Raw genomic sequence first — 23,376 nt, forward strand, 5'->3', positions numbered from 1 at the left:
TGCCAGCTGAGATCTTTCAGTAGTCATTCAGTAAGGAACGTGAGGTATTCCCTAGGACTCTAAACTATTCAAACGTGATGGCGTTTGAAGCGGACGGTACTGAGTTCGAGTCCCAGAGTGAACATCAACTCTGAGATGCAGGCACATCCAGCTGACGAGTCCCAAACAGGACGAAACGCGCGTCCTGAATTCCACTGCTAGCCACTATCCATCTTTGCTTATTCAAACATCTGTTGAATTAATAATCCCAATCATTTAATCACCAAACTGAACAATAAACGCCACTAACCAGTTCAGAGATCTAAAGGATTCTCCTTTTAATGCAATGAAAAACAGTCTTAGAAAGCCTGTTACTATTTCATCAAAATCTGAACTTTGAATCTACCTTAGTTTAAACGTAGTTTCGTGAGCGTCGCAAACAGATTGTTGACGGTGGTTACTTTCGTTTCTGTTCAGGCTTAGTATGTGTGCACTAAATGCGTAAGTCTAGTTGTTTTTAAAAATTTCGTATATTCTTTTCGAACAAACCTGATAATCATACCTATAATCCAATAACAGGAATCCAAGTAATGATCCTATATCAGGGGAAAGAGTCAAATTCCATCGTTTGATTGTTGACGAACCGATAAAAGATGATAACTCGGTAGTTTATTTATCTCAAGTGAGTGTACTTTTGCACTAATCACCATCTTCCAGGCCAAGATGGATGCAATGAATCTGTTTCGTGGGGACACTGTTTTGGTCAAGGGTAAGAAACGTAAAGAAACGGTGTGTGTAGCCATTGTGGACGAGAGTTGCCCAGACGACAAGATTCGTTTAAATCGTTGTATTCGCAGTAATCTACGAGTAAAGCCAGGAGATATTGTCAGTTTAAAGAGTCTTCCTGACATCCTCTACGGGAAACGCATTCACGTGCTGCCTATTGACGATACTATTTTTGGTCTTACAGGGTAATGTCTTTTGTGTGTTAATGAATCTCTAGAAATTTATATGAAGCTTTTCTAAAACCATACTTTTTGGCTGCCTACCGACCTGTACATAAAGGCGACATATTTGTCGTACGTGGTGGGATGCGAGCTGTTGAGTTCAAAGTAATTGAAACAGACCCGTCACCTTATTGCATTGTTTCTCCCGACACTACTATTCACACAGAAGGAGATCCAGTTAAACGAGAGGTACGTATGGTTTGATTACTCATTATTCACTTATAGGATGAGGAAGAAAAGCTGAATGAAATAGGTTATGACGACATAGGAGGTTGTCGTAAGCAGCTGGCTCAAATAAAAGAAATGGTTGAGTTACCTCTTCGTCACCCTCAGCTGTTCAAAGCCATAGGTGTGAAACCTCCTCGCGGAATACTCCTTTATGGACCCCCTGGTACTGGAAAAACCTTAGTTGCTCGGGCAGTAGCCAATGAAAGTGGAAGCTTTTTCTTTTTAATCAATGGGCCGGAGATAATGTCAAAATTGGCCGGCGAGTCAGAATCTAACCTACGCAAAGCGTTCGAAGAGGCAGAAAAAAATGCACCAGCCATTATTTTTATTGATGAACTTGATGCGATCGCCCCTAAGAGGGAAAAAACCCACGGTGAAGTAGAACGCCGCATCGTTTCTCAATTATTGACATTAATGGATGGTCTAAAACAACGGAGTCACGTAATTGTCATGGCTGCTACGAATCGTCCTAATAGTGTTGACCCCGCATTGAGACGCTTTGGTCGTTTTGATCGCGAAATAGAGATAGGTATTCCTGATAGTATTGGGAGACTGGATATTTTGCGGATACACACCAGGAACATCCGGCTGGCTGAAGATGTTGAACTTGAGCAAATAGCCAATGAAGCTCACGGTCACGTAGGAGCTGATCTAGCTTCGTTGTGCTCAGAAGCTGCCCTCCAACACATAAGAAATAAGATGAATCTTATTGACTTAGAAGACGACACAATTGACGCTGAAGTATTGAACTCGTTGGCCGTAACGATGGATGACTTTCGTTGGGCTTTAGGAAAGAGTAATCCGTCCGCTCTTCGAGAGACCACAGTTGAGGTACCAAATGTCACCTGGGATGATATTGGTGGGTTAGAAAATGTGAAACGAGAGCTCCAGGAACTGGTTCAGTATCCCGTTGAACATCCTGATAAATTCCTGAAATTCGGTATGACTCCTAGCAAAGGTGTCCTGTTTTATGGTCCGCCAGGTTGCGGTAAGACGTTGTTGGCGAAGGCGATTGCGAACGAATGTAAAGCCAATTTTATCAGCATCAAAGGACCCGAACTCCTTACTATGTGGTTTGGTGAATCTGAAGCAAACGTTCGGGACATTTTTGATAAAGCTCGACAAGCGGCACCGTGTGTGCTTTTCTTTGATGAACTGGACTCGATTGCCAAAGTAAGTAGCATTTTACCACTTTAATTGGTTGAGTTTGTCATTTACATGTAATGCTTATATAGCAAGTCTATTTGTATTCGAGAGGTGTTATGCAATTAGCAGGCGTTTCAAACCAACTTTAAATTTTACATTTTGCAAGACCTATGTTGCCTAGGTCTGACTTAGTGAAACGCTGTGGATTTGACTAAGCTTGTTGTTTCTGGTCCGTTTTGGTATACATGCTATAAATCAAATGGCGTGCAAGCAAGTATTGTTCAGCCTTTCGAAACTGTGACTCTGAAACTTCATGTCAGTACTAACGTGAAAGACGAAAGTAATCGCTAAAGTGCCATATCGAGGAACAAGTGCACTCCTGTTGCATTTGGATGTTCTTAGTTATTCTCTCAAATATTAGTTTCTGACGTCTTGATAGTTGCTCGTAGGCTCAAATTCCTGTTCACTATTGTGCTGTTCTAATCTACAGTTCACCAACAACTCTGATCTTAGTATCTACCTTTCTGTAGATATTAGAGACAGTACTGAGAAATGGAAATGTTTGCCGTCCATAGGGATCATGCTGTTTATTCAACTAATCCATGTCGATATCCTACTCTAACGTAACGTATAAGCAGCTTACTAGTGTTTCAGTCCTGTATACCATGTATTTAGCTGGTAGACCATCCCCTACATTAAGTTTCGTCAGTATTTTCCATTTTTTTTTGTACAAAACATCCAATAACTGCCTTTCCTAATCAGTCCCTAGTTTATATGTTATGGCTGCTCAGTGTCTGATTTGCTGATTAACCTCGCTAAAATATTTTTTTTAAAAATGGGATATGGAGCAAGGATATGGGAGTGTTGTTAATTTTTTGGTCGAAATAGTTACTGCTAATTGATTAACGAGTAATTAGATGGTGAGTTATTTATTACATATCTCTTCATGCCGGTAAATGTCACTGATATTTTCGTCCCAATAAGCGCGTTCCCCATTGCAATGTTCACTTCCCTAGGCTCGTGGAGGTAGCGTTGGTGATGCTGGAGGTGCTGCTGATCGTGTTATCAACCAACTTCTAACCGAAATGGATGGTATGTCTGCTAAAAAGAACGTTTTTATCATTGGTGCCACTAATCGCCCAGATATTATTGATGGGGCCATCTTGCGTCCTGGAAGACTCGACCAACTAATTTACATTCCACTGCCAGATGAAGCCTCAAGAGCTAATATTCTAAAAGCTAATTTAAGAAAATCCCCAATTGCAAAGGTAAGTTATACTTTTTGTCTGATCGTCATTAATGAATCATTTCAATATCGGTCTTCTACATTTTTGATGGAAGTATAGGATCTGTAAACTTAACTGCACCAAGCATAGAAGTGCCCTTCGATGATATTAGGAAATTCACACCACGTTTGCAGAATTATAAAATATGACTTTCGGATTTCGGCACCAGTTTGTTGGGATTGTCTTGAGTTACACTTGATGCTACTAATTTCGATTCCCTTCAAAGTGGTGAGTGTTCACCTTTAGTTCTAAATATGAAGGTGGGAGAAACTTAGTTTCCTTCGATTCAGCTATTTTGTAGTCTACCGGTTGACAATAAAAATCATATTTGTACTACCCATTGTGACTCGAAATTAGAGATATGTTAGTTATTGCCAGGTGATTTTTGTCTGATAATTCTCCCTAACTGTGCAATTATGCGTAAACCAAATTCTTTCTACATTTACCACAAAACTCTATTTATTTACAAACCCACGGTACTGTATTCCTTTCCGCTTGAATTTTGTAAATAATGGTTACTCGGTACTCTGATAACATCTAGATTCCCATCACGCGAAGTGCTTTGTACTACGAAGCTTCAAGTGTTTGCCAAAAATTCTAGCTTCTCCCTCTAGGGGGTTACCATGCTCTCAATCTGATTGAGTTCTTTTTACTTCGGTGATAGTAAATGTGACGATTTGAGCTTATTCCTTGCATCACACGTTGTTTAGGGGTAACCTAAGTTGTCGCGCAAAATTCGGCTGCGTAATAGCATACAACGGAATATTATGCTATCGATGGTACTCCTGAGTCTGAAAAACCATCTTGCTTATCATTGCCGCACTAACATATTGTACCTTTTTGCTGTTGCAGTGTTCTGTAGTAGTCTTTTTAGCCAAAATTGTCTGAAATATGGCTTCAGACTAGTGCTTATATTGCTGATGTGTAGAACTTAAAGACTTACGTTCTTTGCTAAAAACAATCAGTTTAGTCAGCTTCAGTTCAGTGAGACAGTTTTCCCGGTATAAAGCGTTTGGTTTCCTCAGTAATAAATTTTAAAAGTGTATGCAAATTTGCTGCCTTTCTGTTAAGCTTATATAATTACTTGTAAAATACCAGACATTTTGTGTGCCTCTATGATCCTCCTCTTTTGTCGAGTGTAAACAAAACAAATCAGAAACGTTTTAAACCGACTGGGTGATAAATTCGAACCAAAATCTGCTCATCGGAAAAAAACAAGCAATTATGTTGCAACCACTCGCTTTGTATGTCGCAGTTTCAAACCCTTTTCAATCTAGCTAGGTAATATCACTGGTCTTTATAGTTATAACAACTGAATCAGTACTTTTCGAATCATAATTTTTATAGTTATTCCTTTACACTACCATGGGTCGCGCATTTTTAGCCCATTTAACAGTTTATATTTTAGTGTTACACTTGAGACAAATTTCTTGTCTAAATTTTAGGGATTTGGGTAACAGATTTAAGATTGTATAATGTAGTCTTTTTAACTGTTTAACAGGCATTTACTAACTCTTGGTCTTTTTAATATTAGGATGTTGACATTAATTTCTTAGCAAAAGCTACTCAGGGATTTTCGGGTGCTGACCTCACAGAAATATGTCAGCGTGCCTGTAAACAAGCAATACGTGAGTCTATCGAGGCGGAAATACGTGCTGAATCTGAAAAGAAAAACAAGCCCAATGCTATGGTAAGTTAGTTTTTAGATGTCCAACTTTTCTATGTGTTCTGGTAATGATTACGACAAGATTTTATTCACGTTGACAGTAGAGTATCTTTGCAGCATTCCAATGTTATTTTTATTGATTTACGTAAACACATAAATATTAATACAAGGAGGCATCAAATAGATATGCGCCACACAAATCATTCGATTTGTGTGAGGGATGGGATACTGTCTGGGTGCTTAAACCGAGACAGACGGTTTTCTTAGGGGACCACTCTCCGAGGTCTAGTCCACAGGGCAGTGGAGCAACATTCGGAGGTGCAGTCCCATGGTAGCCGGTGACCAACAATAGGCTCATACGTCATTTGTTTCCTTAGGATCCTTGAGCCTTTGTGCCTCATTGGTTTGGAATCGGGGTTTTCCAAGTTCCCTAGGTGGACCCTCTGTATCTACCAACCCGGTTAAAGCGCCGGACACCCCAACCACGAGATGAGTAGGACTTCCCTGGCAATGGTTGTATGCACGTGGCCATGTGAAAGCATTTGGTGAGGGGGGGGCAGACTCTCCCCACTCTCGGCCGTGCCGGGGTATTTGGAGGCAATATTCTTCTTGGCTTTTTCAAATTCCTATTATAATGAATCACGTAGCTCTTCGGGTTCCAAACTGTGCATTCGTATAACTCATTTATAAACGGAAGTAGGAAAAACGGTATGTTCTTTTGTTTGGAGCTAACGAGGATAACCTAAAGTTCATCCATTAGTCTAGAATAATTCTCAGGTTTTAGTATGCTGTAGAGCTTCTTTGCTAACTTTACGTCTTTTCTGACGACAATTTGTATCCTTAGTCACATTCGTCACAGTCATTCTTCTGTGTTCATATCTATGTAAACATTCGTCATCAAAAAGTGATGGGCATAGAAAAACTAGCTATCATAGACCCTGTTCGTTTAATCGATAGCAAGTGTACAGCTGATTTGTATGTGCTGTGTATGATTTTCTTAACATCATTTTCAATATGTCTAACATTCTCAATCCACGTATGCATTGTGTAATCCCTACCATCAACCTAAAGTGTTTTTGCTCCAGCGATTCTCCTATGTATGTACTAAGATTAACAACCTCTCACAACCGTACAGTACCTTTTATCTTACAGCGGCAACCGTCTCTTGGATCCACAATTAATAAAGAGGTAAACAGGAAGTAAAATAAGTCGATGTATGTTCTAATCCTCAATCTTCATAAATTATAAACAGGTAAATATTGCCGAACATGTGTTGATTATAAATCGTTGCTTAATTTGTTCTACGTTTCTTAACCCCAATATCGAAAACCAATTAAACTTTCTTTGATTAACCAGGATTAGCAGTCTTCAAAGGATTCTTCGTTAAAAGTACGAATGCCAAATAGGATATGCTGGTTTTAGCTGATTTATTAGTACGGATCGCTAGCAACCGCTCACCCCATCACATTAATTGGTTGTCGTAGGAGTAGATAGACAAGCATTGGGAAGAAATAATAGAGGAAACTCTAAAATCCAACAAGGATAAGAATTTTCGATTAATGTGATGGAGATGAAAACACATAAGATACACTGTTCGTCCGTAGCCGTAGAGGTAGATATAATCTCTCACTACACATAACCAAAGCGCTTTTAAATTTGACATTTCAAGATGTTAGTCATGAATAGGACATATGAACAACGCTTCTCGTTGTCTGAAAATGGGAGAATTTCGCCAAAAGGCAAGCTTCCACATATGAACAACCTAGATTTGTTAGTTAGAGTATACGATACGGAATCATACAATTTCTTACGCTTCTCAAGATTAATTGCTGTATATATCATTATTGATACTTATTATTTTGTTGGCTTCTTTTAGGAAGATGATTTTGATCCAGTGCCAGAAATAACTCGTCGTCACTTTGAAGAAGCAATGCGCTTTGCAAGACGCTCAGTGACTGAAAATGATGTACGGAAATATGAAATGTTCGCCCAAACATTGCAACAGTCAAGAGGAATAGGTAGTAATTTCAGGTTAGTGTATATATTGTTTTACCACGTTAATGCAAACTAACTTCTAGCTTGAGATTTTTATGTATTCTCGTTGCGCCCCATGTTTATTCAAAAAAATCCAATTAATGTTCATTTATTATTATCGCACAGTAAGAAAATATCATCTGCATACTCAAGGTCGAGAAGTCTTTCTCCAGGCAACAGATCCACACCACCATTACTTACATCCATCAGAGCTGTTTCCAGAATGTCATCGATGGTAAAGTTGAAGAGGAATGGTGAGATCGGGCAACCCTGTTTAACCCCACTGCTTGAATGGAACAATGGAGAAAGGTGGTTGCATGCCCTCAATCTGCCTGAGGTGTTTGTATATAGGGCTTTTAGGATGTTAATAAACTTCTCAGGCACACCCTTCTTCAATAGACAATTCCAGAGAACAGCCCTGTTGGCCTGTGATAAGTATGACGGAGGGTGAAGATATGATCAATACATCCTCGACCGGAACGAAAACCAGCCTGCTCCACGCGAGTCAATCTTTCTCGGGTTTCGAACAACCTATGAAGTATGACGGAAGCCAATAGCTTGGACGCAATCGGAAGTAGACTTATCCCCCGATAGTTGTTACAGGAACGATGTGAGCCCTTTTTAAAGATAGGGACAATTATTGAATCATTCCATGACGTTGGTACACTGTCTAGCCCCCAGACCTTTGCAAACAACGTCGTCAATTCCTTAGTCAGAAAGTCACCACCATCTTTAAAAAGAGCCGGAAGTAAGTCATCTGGGCCAGGTGATTTGTAACGCTTCAAGAGTTGGAGTTCCTTGCGGACTTCCACCTCATTTGGTGGATCAGACTTCACCGGCCATGGAGGGCGGGACAGTCTGATCGGTGTTCCTGGAGCAGCAAGGCAGTTGAACTGCCCTTCGAAAAATTCTGCCCATCGTCCAAGACGTCGATGAATGTTGGTGGTTGGCATCCCGTCATCCTCACAGATTGTTTCGCTCACATCAGACTTTTTGCTGCCAGTGGCTCGGATGAGTTGGAAGGGCTTCCGGTAGTTACCAGATGCAGCTGCTGCTTCCAGCTCATTAGCATGCTCCGACCACCTGGATTCTCGGTCCTTACGCAAGCTTTGCCTGGTTTCATTACGTAACAGCCTTCGTTTGTGGTCAAACGGTCATCCGGAGTAGACCGACGGGCTTCGATGAGTTGTAAGGAACCAGAAGAAACCTGGGTGCCCAGGCCGAAGCGGGTTGTTTTCTTAGGAGACCACACCTCGAGCTTTTGACCTAAAGGTCTGACCCACAAGGCAGTGGGAGCATCGTGGGGGGATGCAGTTTTATGTTAGCCGGTGACCAACAATTGGTTCATACGTAATTTGTTCTCCAGGATACTGTAGCCCATGTGCACCGTTGGTTTGGAATCCAGTTAAAGCGCCGGACATTCGCTTTTCGTCTTTTCATTTTCGTAAACAACACCCCCACCACGAGAAGGCAGTGAGTAGGACTTCTTTGGCAGAAGCTGTATACGCGTGGCCGTGTGAAAGCATTTTGAGAGGGAGGGCGGGCCCACCCCACTCTCTTCCATACCAGGGCATTTGGGGGCAACTCAAATAAAAGATGAATACCAGAAAAGTTATTTGTCGTCTGAATAGAGTAAATAGTAGGAGTACCTGTTTCGTTGTGATTTATCAACCATATAAGAAGTGATTAGCAATATATTATCGCTAAAACAATGTCATTTTTCGGAGCAACTTTGGTTGATATTCCTTGACTTCGTCATTTAGTATGTCCCACCTTCCAAGGCTAATTTTATGGAATAGTTAAACTATCAGTCCAATAGGTATTGTGTCGTACTGTTAAGTCCGAATTCTTTAATAGTGTGATCCACAAAACTACAGGTTTGTTTAGTAGACTATGAATCACGTCTTTTAAAATGTAACGACGATGATATATTAACGTAAAAACTAGGGTTCCATTCGTACGTACGTTCATCAGTTCGAGTTGCCATACCACATTAGCAAAGAGATGCGGTTGTCGATTCAAATTCCGTGGTCGTAGAGGTGGTAAGAATATAAGCAGTAATCGGAAAGATTAGGGTTTGATGATGTTATTCAAGAAGTATAATCCAGTGAAATAAATTTGGAAAGAGAAAAAAGGAGACAAGGAGAATTCAGAAGATTAGAATTTGGGAGAACACAAAGAGTGGATGCACCTGCACCATTGCAAACGATTTTGAGCCATGTCATTTAAGGTCTCTAACCATCGGTTGCTGTCATCTCGCGGTCCCCAACCAAATAGTCTACACCTACCAACATGGCTCAGTCCACTTGTCAGTGACTTCATGGACTTGTGCCATGTTTTGGTCTGGCCGCCCCTAGCTTTCTTCCAACCTACTCCTACACCATAAAACATCGCACGTCGCGGCATTCGGTGGTTGGGCACACGTAACGAATGTCCCAGCCATCTCAACTGGTGAAGTTTCACCACTTCATCAATTGGTTTGCCATCCTTACTAGTACCCATTTCCTAACAACTACATTAATCACTCGGTGGTCCCAGGATATACGAGCAATGTTTCGAAGACACTTATGATCGAATACTAGTAACCCACGAATATCCTCTACTCTTACCGGCCATGTTTCACTGCCGTAAAGTAGAACGGAGTGAACTGCTGAGCAGTAAATTCGTCCTTTGGTTGGTAGATGGATATCTCGCCAACGCCACAAATGACTCAAGTTGGTAAAAGCTAGTTGAGCTTTTTGTATCCGTGCTGAGATTTCGTCACACACCAGACCACAAAGACTGATGAGACTCCCAAGATAAGTGAAGCGGTCGACACCCTCAATTACTTCACTCCCTAACATTAGTTCGGGTGTCAATGCAACCCAATCCTAAAGCAACATTTTGCATTTCGAGAATGGGGAGAATCGCATGCCGAACATGCTTGCATTGTTGCTTAGAGTGGTCAGAAGACTCTGCATTTTGTCAGCGTCTTCACCAAATAGAACTATGTCATCGGCATATTCCAAGTCAACAAGTGAATCTCCTAGTAGAAGTTCAACCCCTGGAAATTTAGATGAGGAAAGTGTTATCTCTAAACGTACGTCAATGACAAAGTTAAACAAGAATGGAGAGAGTGGACAGCCCTGACGAACACCACTTGAGGTAATCAATTCTGATGACAGTTCGCCATAAGCTCTCACTCGACCAGTTGTGTTCGAGTAGAGAGTCTTTACAAGGTTAATGTACTTCTTTGGTACTCCTTTCAGTGACAAACACTGCCATAGAACCTCACGACCAACAAAGTCGAATGCTGCTTTAAGGTCGAGAAATACTACGATTGTGGGGCGTCTGAATGTGTGCCTGTGTTCTAGGACCTAACGTGGTCCTACATGTAATTTCGACCGTAGTTTCAGGAGACCAGGAATAACGTTTCGCGTACTCGAATCATTTACCCTAGTGGTGCGAGATGATAAAGAGACGTGAGAAAGATTAGTCTTGGAGATAAGAGTTCTTAGGAGATGTAGGAAGGATTTGAATGTGACTAACTTGGTCTCGTGTGCTGTTACGGGTATGAGGGCTGATATAACTCCTCGGCTGTGCCCACACTATGGTAGGGTATTTCTTGAGGAATCTGAAAAAAAGTCGGATTCGTGTTGGTCTTAACGACTTGGGAGCGTGACTGCAGAGCCCAAGGGTCAACTGCTTGAGGCCGGGTCGCGCACGGCATTTTTGTGGGAGGTTTCTAGCGTGTTAGCTCCGTCCTTTAATGGCCCTTACCATCGGAGACGGAAATCTGCGAGGTAAGGTGGTGTGTAACATTTTTAGGGTCGACATTTTCTAACTCATCCTTGCTTGTGAGAAGACAGCATCACTGCAGACGCTGGTTGTCCGAGAAAAACATCTTACTGCTGTCACACCCCTCCACAGTCAGCATTACGACTTCACCCTCAGACCTTGAGTTGCTGCTTTTAGTCTTACCGTTCTCCAAACGACCTGTCTGGGATGGTAGAACCTACAGGAACATACGTCCCAGCCGATCTAGCTCGGTTGGGTCATCACGATAGGCTAGTCCTACCACCACGTCAAGGTAGCAGCTACGGTCAGGCTAAAAACATCAGATTTATCATGTATCCTTACGTCTAGCTTCGACATTGAAACTAATTGCCTCTTAGGTAATATTCGAATATTCATCCATTATATACAGCCGTGTAACTGCAACGTAATTCTAGACTACATTATGATCTTTATCTCTTATATATACTCGAGCATATATATATATATATGTCGGCACGGATTCAAAAGATCAGATTAGCTATTTCCAACTTGCGTCAGTTGTGGCGTAGGTGAGATATCTATTTACTGAAGGACTAGTTTACTGTGCTATATTTTGTTCCGTCCTACTTCATCGATATGAAACGGCCATTAAGAATAGGGGATATCCTTAGTTTACTGGTGTTCAATCCTAAGTAAATTCCAAGCGTTTTTCTTGTATCTTGGAATCACTTACTAAACGATGCCGGGATTAAAGATAGGGTACTAGATAATAGTGTCAAATCGATTGATAAGATAGTAAGTCTTCAACTGATTTAGTTGGGGCGTGTGTTTTGTGTGTCTAGCCATCTCCTACCTTGACTGGCTGTTGTTTGATGTAGAAATGGGTTGGAAGAAATTCGAGGCCCCCCGAACCAATATATCAGTCCATGGAAACATCGACCTTAGGTCTCAGTCATGTAAGTAGGTAAAGACTACTTAGTTGGAATCCACGTGATTATTTTAGCCAATGGTTAGAGACATAGCTCAAAATCGTTTGCAATGACCTTTTTATCTCGCCTTTTTACATTTTTCTGAATCATATCTTGGATACTTAGTCTTTTGTATTACCACTAATAGGGTTGCTACCTCTTGTATTTCTTTATTTGAACACAAAAATTGGTTCAAGGGGAGACCCAAATATGTATGTGTCACACAATAAAAATGACGTTGTTAAGAGTAGATAAACGAAAATGAGTATAATATCAAAGAACAACAATGAATAGATTTTGGTATATGAGGGTGAAATAATAATGATGATAATAATGGGAGAATCAGTTCAGTTAAAAGAAATACAATCAGAAAGGATTCTTTCAGTCACAGAAGTTACTCTTACTTTTATAAAGAAAGTAAATGTAATTTGCAACAGAATCATCACTGGCTTCTATTCTGAGCTATTTCTGATAACGTCTCTAGCCACTTTGTTACCACCTCTAGGATCATAACCAGGAAGTATTGAAGGGCCAACAGAAGCCAATCATATACAGCTTTCTTTTATACCACGACACCATGGCATAAACTGACCACCCCTAAACTCCCTTCAACCAGTCACAGCATCTGCAAATAATGCACAATGTGGAATTCGCTGGGACAACATTCGTAGAAAATATCCAAGCCACCAAAGTGTTCCAAGATAGTGACACTAATTGGATTATAATCGCTGTGCCCGAACACACAATGCCGAACCTCAGCATTACTACCATGGTGTTGCCACTGGATTTCATCAATCCTTCAGGGACAACGATGATCAAACACAGAGTCGTCTAACGTCCTCAACTCAGAGAGGCCAGGTTTCACAAGCATAGAGAGAAACCGCTCTCAGCGACATGTAGATCCGACCTTCTAAGGCTAACATCACAATTCGTCCTGGTTTTCACTAAACATGGATTGGTCTAATCACTATCTCCACCACCAACACTAACTCAGCTATCCGGATAGACGAACTTCTCGACTACTTCTATCCGCTCACTACTCAGTATGTGAGTGCAGAATCAGGGTATTCCCAGTATTGTAAAAGTATTTTGCATTTCGAAGATGCAAAGCACATAACATACATCCGGACACTGATTCCTAAATGATTAAGTGCGGATTGGGTGACATGGACTTCGTCGCTGAGACATTATCTACATAGGGCTTCCAAATGCCCTGACACGACCGAGAGTGGGGGGAAGTCAGCTCTCCCTCTCGGAATGCTCTCACATAGCAACATACATACAACCATTGCCAGAGAAGTCCTTTCCCTACCGTTGTTGCTACCTTGACGTGGTGGTCGGACTTGCCTATCGTGATGAGAAGATGGAGCTATACTGGCTGGAACAGTCGTTCCCCAAGGTCTTACCATGCCAGACAAATCGGTTGAAGAGCGGTAAGACTAAAAGCAGCAAACCCAAGATCTGAGGGTGAAGTCGTGCCGCTGACTGTACAGAGGTGTGACCGCAGTAAAATGTTTCTTCCAGACAACCAGCATAACAGCAATGTTGCCTTCCCACGAAGGAAGGGTGGGGTCAGAAGAGATCGACCCTAGAAATGTCATACATCGCCTTATCTCACGGATATCCATCTCCGGCCGTAAGGTCTGAACAAGTACGAAGCTATCACGAAAATTACCCACAAAAAGGTCGTTCGTGACCGACCTCGAGCAGTTGTCCCTTTGGCACTGTGGTCACGCTCTCAGGTCACTAAGACCATCTTTAATCCGATTTCTTTTTCAGGTAACTCCAGAAGAACCCTTCCACGGTGTGGGTGATAACCACCCTTATACTTCTAACAGCACTCAAGATCACTGTATTCATAATCAATCTCCCCCTTCGATTCCTATTATTCTTCCTACCTCGACTTTCAACTTCCTGCTTCTACTTGCTCCTCAAGCCTCACTATGGCCAACAATTCTAGTGCGCAAAACACTGTCCCAGGTCTACGGAAACCTCGCTTCAAACTACATATTGTAGCTTTCAATGTACGCAACCTATGCCAAATCGGCCAACAGGCTTCCTTGGCTAAAACTCTAGAATCTCGTACCGTTGATGTGTGCTGTGTCTCCGAAACATACATACAGGATCCTAGTGTGGTCATTCACTTGACCTCACATAGCCAAAACGGGGAGCTGACGAGATACACCCTCCATGTATCTGGCGACCCGATGGCTAGTCCTCGTGAACTGGCAGGTGTAGGCATGGCACTAAGTACGAGGGCAGAACAAGCACTATTAGAGTGGATCCCTGTTAACAGTCGTCTATGTGGCGTTCGAGTAAACGGCTCCGTAAGAACTCGGAGGGATAAAGACACACTTCGTTGCCTTTTCGTCGTTTTTGCATACTCTCCCACTGATTGCAGCCCGGATGAAGTGGAAGATAACTTTTAAAGAAAGCCTTTTGAACCTCTTCAAGAAGCTACACGTTCAGACATAGCACTCATAGCAGGTGGCTTTAATGCCCAGATAGGTAGCTTAAACCAAACAGTAAGATATTTATGTGGCTATTTTGGGAATCCGGATCAGCGAACAGATAATGGCGATCGTCTGCTGCAACTGTGCTCAGCCAATCGTTTATTTTTAGCAAGCACAAATTTTAAGCATAAGGAGAGACATCGTCTAACATGGCGACCGCCTGCACCAAACCATTGAACTTAAATAGACTATAATGCCGTCATTCATCTTGGGAGAGGGTCGATAGAAGATTGTCGCTCGTTCTGGAATACCTTCTTGGACTCCGACCATTCTCTAATACGGGCACGCATCTGGTTGCGCCTCACTGGACGCAAAAAGCCACACTAAAAAGACCCTTTAGAATGGAATTGAGTAATGAGGAACTCAAAAGTAGGTTCCAGGAACAACTGAGGTCACACTCAGTTAGTTCTGAAAACGAGGCTGACCAAGATGTTGCTTGGAAAGCTATACAAACAGCTGTGGAAACAGCAGTGACATCTGTTAGTGATTTTAACCAAAGGGGTACCAAAAACCATTGGATTTCTTCTAAGGCTATTGCACTGATGGATTCTCGTAAACTCATCCCATCAGGCTCTGAACACGATGAAGAGCGAAAGCAAATCAGATCTAGGTTAACCAAAAGTCTACGGAACAGTCGTGAGCAGTGGTGGGTAACGAACGCAAAAGAGATGGAAAAGACAACGGCTGTAGGTAACACCAGACAGCTTATCAGACTAATAAAATAAACCGGAATTAAGGGGCTAAGTGTAAGTGAGACAATCACAGAAAAAATGGCACTCTTATGTTCTCTCAGTCTAGATGTTTAGAACGATGAGCGGAACATTTTAAGGAGCAGTTCAGCTGGCCTTCAGCTACTCTACAACTACCTACCATTCCCAGACAGCGTGAATGGAACATGGAAGTAGGTCCGCCGACTATAACTGAAGTTCAAAAAGGTATAGCTAATCTGAAACGAGGAGGGGCAGCTGGTCCAGATGGATTGGCTCCAGTTGTCTTTAAGGATTTTGGTCTAGTTTTGGCGATTAGGTTAACTAATATTTCATAAAATCTGTGAGTTAGACGTGATCCCATCTGATTGGTCGCGATCACTGATTGTTCCGATATATAGGGTGTCAAAATCATCCTGTGGTAGCCATAGAGGCACTATTTTGACTAACATAGCATCTAAAATACTAGCTTCAATATTTATCGGGTGCCTAACAAAGACTTGTGAACTGCAAACACGAGAGAATCCGGTTGGCTGCATCGACCACATATTCACCATTCATCAGGTTCTAGAACACAGGCATGCTTATTGGCGTCCGGCAATGGTGGTCTTTCTTGACCTAAAAGCAGAATTTGACTCTGTAGACCGAGAGGTTGTATGGCAGTGTCTGTCATCGAAAGGCGTACCTCAGAAGTACGTAAATCTTGTGAAGGCTCTTTACTCGAACACTACTAGTCGAGTCAGAGCTTATGACGAACTGTCATCTGATTTTGCAACCTCAAGTGGTGTCCGACAAGGCTGTCCACTTTTGTTTAACTTCATTATAAACTTACTGATGGAAATAACGCTCTCGTCGACTGAATTCTCGGGCATTGATCTCCTACCAGGAGGTCCACTTATCGACTTAGAATATGCAGATGATATGATCCTGTTTGGTGAAGACTCTAAAATGCAGTCTTTTGATAGCACTGAGCAACAATGCCAGAATGTTAGGGATGCCCTTCCCCCTTTCTAATTGCAAATCGTTGCTTCAGAACTGACCTGCGTCAACACCTGAACTTCACGGCTGCGGAACGTGGCCATTAAGAGTAGAAGATACTCATAAGTTACTAGTATTTGATCACAGATGTCCTAGAAATATTGCCAGCATCTGCTGGGATCACTGGATAAGTAATAGTGAGGTTAGACGGAAGATACTAGGGAATGATGGTAATTTAGTTGGTGAGGTTGTGAATCTACATCGACTGAGATGGTTGGGTGATGTATTGCACATGTCCAACTACCGACTACCACGACGCGCAAAGCTGACTAGTGTTGAAGGCAGATTGGAAAAAGTTAGTGGCGGCCAAACGACGTTATATAAGTCAAATCTTTAGAATAATCTAAGTCCCGAAAATAATCCAGGCGAGTTATATATGGCTCAACATCGATTACCACGAAGCGCAATGCTGACTAGTGTTGAAGGAAGATTGGAGAAAGTTATGGGGAGCCAAACGAAAAAGTGGCATCAGTCATTGAAGTCGCTAACTTTTCGTCTTAGCCATGTTGGTAGATGCATACTGCTTGGTTGGAGTCCACATGACTGTCGTAACCAATGGTTGGAGACTCTGGGTGATATGGTCCAGAATCTATCACAATGGCGTCGATGCATACACTCTTTGTCTTTCCTTAAACCATAAGATTAAAATCGCTTTATATCCTTCGTTCTATGAACTGTTTCTTTCTTTCTGTACTATGTCATTATACACGATCTTTCTTTCATATATTACTACAATTGAAGTGACTACTTCTATGAATTTGATGCTTATTTTGTTGTGCTAAAGAGGTGTGGCAACTTGGGCTGATGCATGTATGTGTCTGGTCCTACGTTGTAGATGACTGACCGAGAGAGATACGAACCAATTGTAACGTAGAGCACATGTATATCTGTCTTAGCTCTCATAATCAATCCTTATGTAGAAGTAAAATATCAAAACGATGAACAGTGCAAAAGTGAAAACAGTAAACATGAGGTTGGGAGTAAATTAAAAATTCTCCTCAAAAGGGACTGATAAACTGAAGCAATGAAGAAAATATAATTGTCATAGCAAAGTAAAAATTAAACCTGTTTGTCAAATCCTGAATCCATTGGAATGCAAGTGGCCTACGAAATCTGAATCGTCCGACCATTCATTTTGTGGTGTTATTTTTGTATATAAACATATTCTTTTGCTATAGAAAGACCTTGTTTTGCTAGTTTGTTGTATTGTCTTCAATCTCAGTCCATCCAGAGGTCCAGTGTCTTGAACCCTGATTGCTCATTCACAATTGTATCATGGAATGTTATATGTTGGCTGTTAGATTAGAAAGTTCCATCAAGGTGAGAAGAAATCGGCTTGAGAAACGATGTCTTTTCGTCATCTCCGTGTATGCAACGACAGATTACAGCCCGGATGCAATCAAGGATGAATTCTACCACCAGTCAACTGTTCTTCGGTGGGTTGATACCCAGTTTTGAACGTGGTTCGGTTCGATATTTGATTGAAACAGAAGCTGCAACCAATTTGCTGACATCGATTCGTTTAGGACAATGAATTTTTTGGCCACTAAATATAAGATTAGCGCAAACAAGGACATGATCAGGGTCCAGATAGGTACTGCAAAAGGAGCACCAGTCTTGTACACAACCACGCCTGCGGTAGCTGATCGCGATGTGATATATCTGAGTTCAGGTTTGAGCTTCAGAGAGATTATATCAGGTAGCACATCAGCGATTACTATACCTATGGTTAGTGATAACCAGAAATAGGCTGTAGTTTGTGCAAAGTTGTAGTAGACAGTCGTCGTTACCCGACCTGTGCATTCAAGTCTCCAGCATGTACTACAATGTCTTTCAAATGCACTTCTTGTAGAAGAACAGTTAACTAGTGCTAAAACTCATCCTTAATCGCATCCATGTTGCAATCTGTCAAAGCGTAAGCGTTGATGAAAAGACATCGTTTCGCACAGATTTCTTTACACTTTGATGGAGCTTTTTAGTCTAACAGCACATAACTGACTGTTAATGGTGATACAGTTGATCAGTGCTGCTTCAGCTCTAGTACTCAATGCAATGCCGATGCCTGCAAAACGAAACAAAGATGCCTCGGCGTCCTCGGATAATTGCACGCAAAAAACAGATAGAGAACCAATTTGTAGTACTTCATTAGAGTCAAAAATATGAATATCATATAGACAATAAACGTCGACATTAAGACTTTCTAATGACGTCGCCAACCCCATTTGTTCTACGATCTGCATTAGTGTGCGAATGTTGGAGACCAGTTTGAATTGCATACGTGCTTTCAGAAAAATGGCTGAGTATTCATATCTGTCGGTAGCATTCAACGTCCGATTAGTCCGTGACTTGAGATCGTTTAGATTTGACAAGGTTTTCGCCATAGGCGAGCTATTGTAGGAGTTGAAAAATAAAGGAGCATACAGAATAGAAATAAAGGAATAGTTAAGTGACGCAATATAAAACAAAAACGGATACTACAAAATTGTTTTGAGCATGGTTTGTGAGAATGAGAATTAAAGCGTGAGTGGTTTTCCTAGTTTTAGTGATCATTTGTTTTTTGTGTGGTCTGGTATACTTCTTGGGAGCCCAAGCCGAGGCAGGTGGTTTTCTTAGAGACCAACTCGAGCCTTGGACTTAGAGGTCTAATCTATGAGTCTATAGATCAACGTTAGGAGATTCAGTTCCATGGTAGCCGGTGACCAACACCAGGTTCATGCTTCATTTGTTTCCTTAGGATCCTGGAGCCCGTGTGTATCATTGGTTTGGGACCAGGGCTTTCCAACTTCCGTACCCACCAGCTTTGGTTAAGCACCGGTCATCTGCTTTTCGTCTTGATTTTTAAACTATGCCACCGCTTCGAGTAGGACTTTGACAGTGTCCGTCTACGCGTGGGCATATGGAAACATTTCTAGATTGAGGGCGGACTCCCTACCCTCGGCCGTACCAAGGCGTTTGTGAGTTACCTTTATTATTCTTGGATTCGCCTTTATGGTTTTATCTCGTGCTAATGACATATGTCTACTTGTATCGATTTCTACGTTGCATTTGACCGAATCACATTTTCGTTCTAATTTCCATGAACATCAAATTAATGTTGCCGAATAGCAGTTATTGTTTGTATACCACGAACGATATTCGTAAAATTTTATTTTTTAATTCATTTTATAATTTTTCTTAATACAGATTCCCTGGATCAGATGGACCTGGAATACCTACAGGTCACGGTACTCAGGGAGGAGGAGGATCAGCCTATGGATCTCAAAATGACGCAGAAGATTTGTACAACTAAACGATTGTCACAACATTTTACTTTTCAGTTTATTGAAAACTTTAGGCTCAAGCTATCCTGTGTCATCAATTTTCACCTACTTATGCTTCTGGTTTGAATTCTAATTATCAGTTATGTGACGTCTGACTGATTAATTTCTTCTATCCCCAAACTGTTCCCTTTGTAATTCAGACAGAATTTGTACCTGGCATATTTCCATACATTTATTTCATGTTATTACTTCTCATTCTACTTAGTTATGTCTACAATACGCAATATTTCCTTTTACTCTTCGAACATTCGAGATGGGGCTTTTACACATTCATGTCTCAAGTAGTTACAAGTGACATGTCTTTTGAATAAGTATTTTGTAGTAGGGTCGATCCAAGTGGTATTTTGGGTTCCAATTCTATAAACTGTAGATCAAATTTTAACATTGCACTAAAAGATAAATCTAGGCTCTTTTTTATAAGTAAATAATTACAATAAAGAACAGGAAAATTTGAAGTCGATATTACCTGTGTTTCACTTCAAAATGGCTATTAAGATTTAAAAGAAGAAAAATTGAATATATCGACTCTAACTTTATAATGATCCTGGAAAGTAGTAGATAACTTCCATTTTAGGGTGTGTATTACTAATGTGATTTCAGACGACCTTCATTCTTACACTTAGTAACGTTACGAGCCTATAAATCTCATGAACTCAAGTCTTATCCAACAAACTGTTGCATGAACTTTAATCATATGTCGATTCCTGAGCTGCTAAATTCTAACTACCGATCACTAATTAATAAGATGAACTATCTTCAACTCCTGATGATGTGGGTACATATGTGACTCGTAAACGTGCTCGGATCACTGTATAAGTCCTGTTTTACCTAAAGTATATGGGAAGAGTGCACTCTTAAATGGGATCAAGAAATATAGAAGAAAATATTCAAAATCTGAAAATCATCGTACGACTAACTAGGAATTATTTACAGATGGCTCACTGGAAAACATTACTGATGTTATCACTTGTCGCACTAAAGCAATTTTATTAGAGTTTATATTGACTTACATCTCCACAACTAGAAGGACTACAGAGGGTAAAAGAAAGAATATACAAGGAGAAAAACCGAAAATGTAGAGAATGTGGCAATAAGAATGTGAGATTTAGACCCATAGCAGTAACTTTACCTTCCCTCAAAATGGAAAGATTGTTGTTACTCCCGCTTCAACCTGCATTAAAAGAGCACATTGATCCGTATTAGTTTGCTTACAAATGCTAAAGAAGCACTTATATGTTGTTGTTCTGCATCACAATAGTGTTCATCTCGGAAATGTCTAGGAAGGACGTTCGATGCGCTTTTCTGAATTTTACTCCTGCTTTTGATTCTATCTCAAGGCGCTAGTACTGACGGCTGGATAACCAACTAGCTATGTACCTACCTCTGGAATAGCAGTACACTGCACTTGGAGTAAAGTGCTCAGTGTCTCTACTGTCTCATGAAGGTGTGCCACAAGGGGCTGTTCTTTCATCTCTTCTGCGTGATCTGCCATCTTCCACAGAAAACACTGAATTATGCGGATGAGTTCACTGTATGTATGCCGATTTCTGCCTCTTTACATTCCAAAGAAATGAACGAGTTTTTGTCTCGTATTGAGTGGTGGTATGTTGTTAATGGTCTCATACTTAGTCCGTCTATTTTTTTCTGTATTTTGTAAAGAAACTTGCTGAAATACCTCGTGCTGAGAGTTATATATTGTACCAAAATATAATATTGAATAAAGCCATTAATAATAATATTTACTTACATATTACAATCTCCCTTCAGTTTATGTCTCCGTGCTTGCTTGGGAATGCCGTTCACGTAATATTTTACGGCCAGAATAGTTGAGAAGTAATTCATATTAGCATGTTTCCGGATCTTGATGTACTAAGAATTTGTCTTCTTCACTACACACAAACCTGACTATTTCCAGGTGTGCATTCTGACAAGAAATCTGGTCATTTAAAAAGTATTTCACGCGTAACCAGCAACTTTGATGTTTTTGATAATCGTGATAATCAAAATGTCTTCTCTCTCAATTTATATATTACCGGGGTACCTGATACTTTTTCTCATCATAAGGATATAATAATCTTATCATACTATCGTTAGATTATCTGAGTAAATATTTGGTGGTTTCTGAAATGTGGCTGGATATTATCCATATAAACATATCCGCAAAAGTGATTCGCTCACTTGTAGAACTATCCCTAGTATCAACAAGGTAGTATGTTGCATCACAATTGCCACATCCTACCTGTAAGTCAGATGATAGTACAACATCAACTGAAAAGTAACCTAAACCACAGTTCGGTTATCGACTAAGTCTGTATACCGTTGAGACTCTATGTACACGTCATCAATGTTCAAAAATACTTGATGTAAGCAAACTACATAAACATAGTTTATTGAGACCAGATGTCTCCAGATTCTATGAATACTGTCTAATTTAATGTACACAAGACATGACTGAAGATTGTTTGTAAGGACTTACTTTCTCCTCAGGAATTGATTAACAAATGACTTCGGCCATAGTCAGATATATGTTTAGTAGTATTGTGAAGCTATAATAATAGATATGACCACATATTTTCAGCATAGGTTTGTGAAAGTCGTTGAGTTTTAATTGAGATCATGAACCGATTAATGTTATACCACCAGTGCAAACCTGGGAGCACTGGTCGGCCGTTTCGTCCCGATGTGGGACCCCTCAACAATGCGCATCAACGATCCTACAAGTGGGGTTCGAACCCGGGACCTTCGGTCTCGCGGGTGAACAGTTAGTCTCTAGACCATTGATCCGGCATCCAACAGTGATAGAGTCTAACTTAAACCAATCCATGATAATGTGCGACCACTTTTCTGCTCTAACATTGATTGGTGCATAATCTCAAGTAAAACTCAACAATCTCCACAAACCCATACTGATTGTTATCATGTGCTCACTCGTGACTAGCTTCGAGAGGTAATTCTCGGAGTTTTAGTGAGAAGCCGTGACCAATGGGTGTGAACGTGTCGGGTGTGAGGCAGTTACCCACCGACAATGGACAATGGTCAATGGTCGCGCAATATCGTAGACTGGTTGAAGTTAGACGTTAACACTGTTGGATGTCGGCTCAGTGGTCTATAGGTTAATTGTTTACTTGCGAGATAGGAGGTTCTGGGTTCGGACCCTGCATGCGAGATTGTGGACAAACAATGCGGAGGAGTCAGGTTTCAATTTAACTCACTGGTAGTAGTAGTAGTCTGTTTCCTTCTAAAAGAATTTTAACCATGTTTACTTGTATATCAAATACTGTACGTGTCATTTTGTTAAAAAGGACAATTTATTTATTAGCGATTCTATATTTTGATATTCATTCATTGGAAAATTTGTTGTAGATTTATTCAGTACCTAGCAGTAATTATCATTTGGCCGAGCATTACATCAGTTCAGGGGATCGATCACACATGTTTGGCTATAAACACACTTCATCTTTCATCTATGACAAGGTGCTGCATCAATAAACCATGACCTCAAATTTAAGTTCAAGTCAGCTCATAAATCGACTGTCAAGTTCAACTATCATTCCTAGTAGTAAGGTGCAGCAATTAATACTGTTACACGCCTATGTAATTAGTACCAACCTTTGGATAGATAAATTTTTCTTATCTTCCTACTTATTATGTCACCCATATGTTTGCGCTTGTCAATTATTAACATGTAACTTTGATCATGTTTTATACATGTGTTCATGATAGTATGT

General features: G+C 40.8%; 1 protein-coding gene across 1 annotated transcript; it reads left to right on the top strand.

The window, feature by feature from the left end:
* The first annotated feature begins 279 nt into the window (after positions 1-279).
* On the top strand, positions 280-22,779 carry MS3_00003920 (uncharacterized protein). Its single transcript, XM_051211795.1, has 9 exons — positions 280-480; positions 559-661; positions 697-950; positions 983-1,175; positions 1,212-2,387; positions 3,377-3,628; positions 5,181-5,336; positions 7,189-7,343; positions 19,512-22,779. Exons 1-9 carry the CDS (start codon positions 464-466, stop codon positions 19,615-19,617), a joined length of 2,412 nt encoding a protein of 803 aa, XP_051071895.1. The 5' UTR covers positions 280-463; the 3' UTR covers positions 19,618-22,779.
* Positions 22,780-23,376: the final 597 nt, after the last annotated feature.

Source organism: Schistosoma haematobium, chromosome ZW, assembly GCF_000699445.3.
Source record: "Schistosoma haematobium chromosome ZW, whole genome shotgun sequence".
Taxonomy (NCBI): domain Eukaryota; kingdom Metazoa; phylum Platyhelminthes; class Trematoda; order Strigeidida; family Schistosomatidae; genus Schistosoma; species Schistosoma haematobium.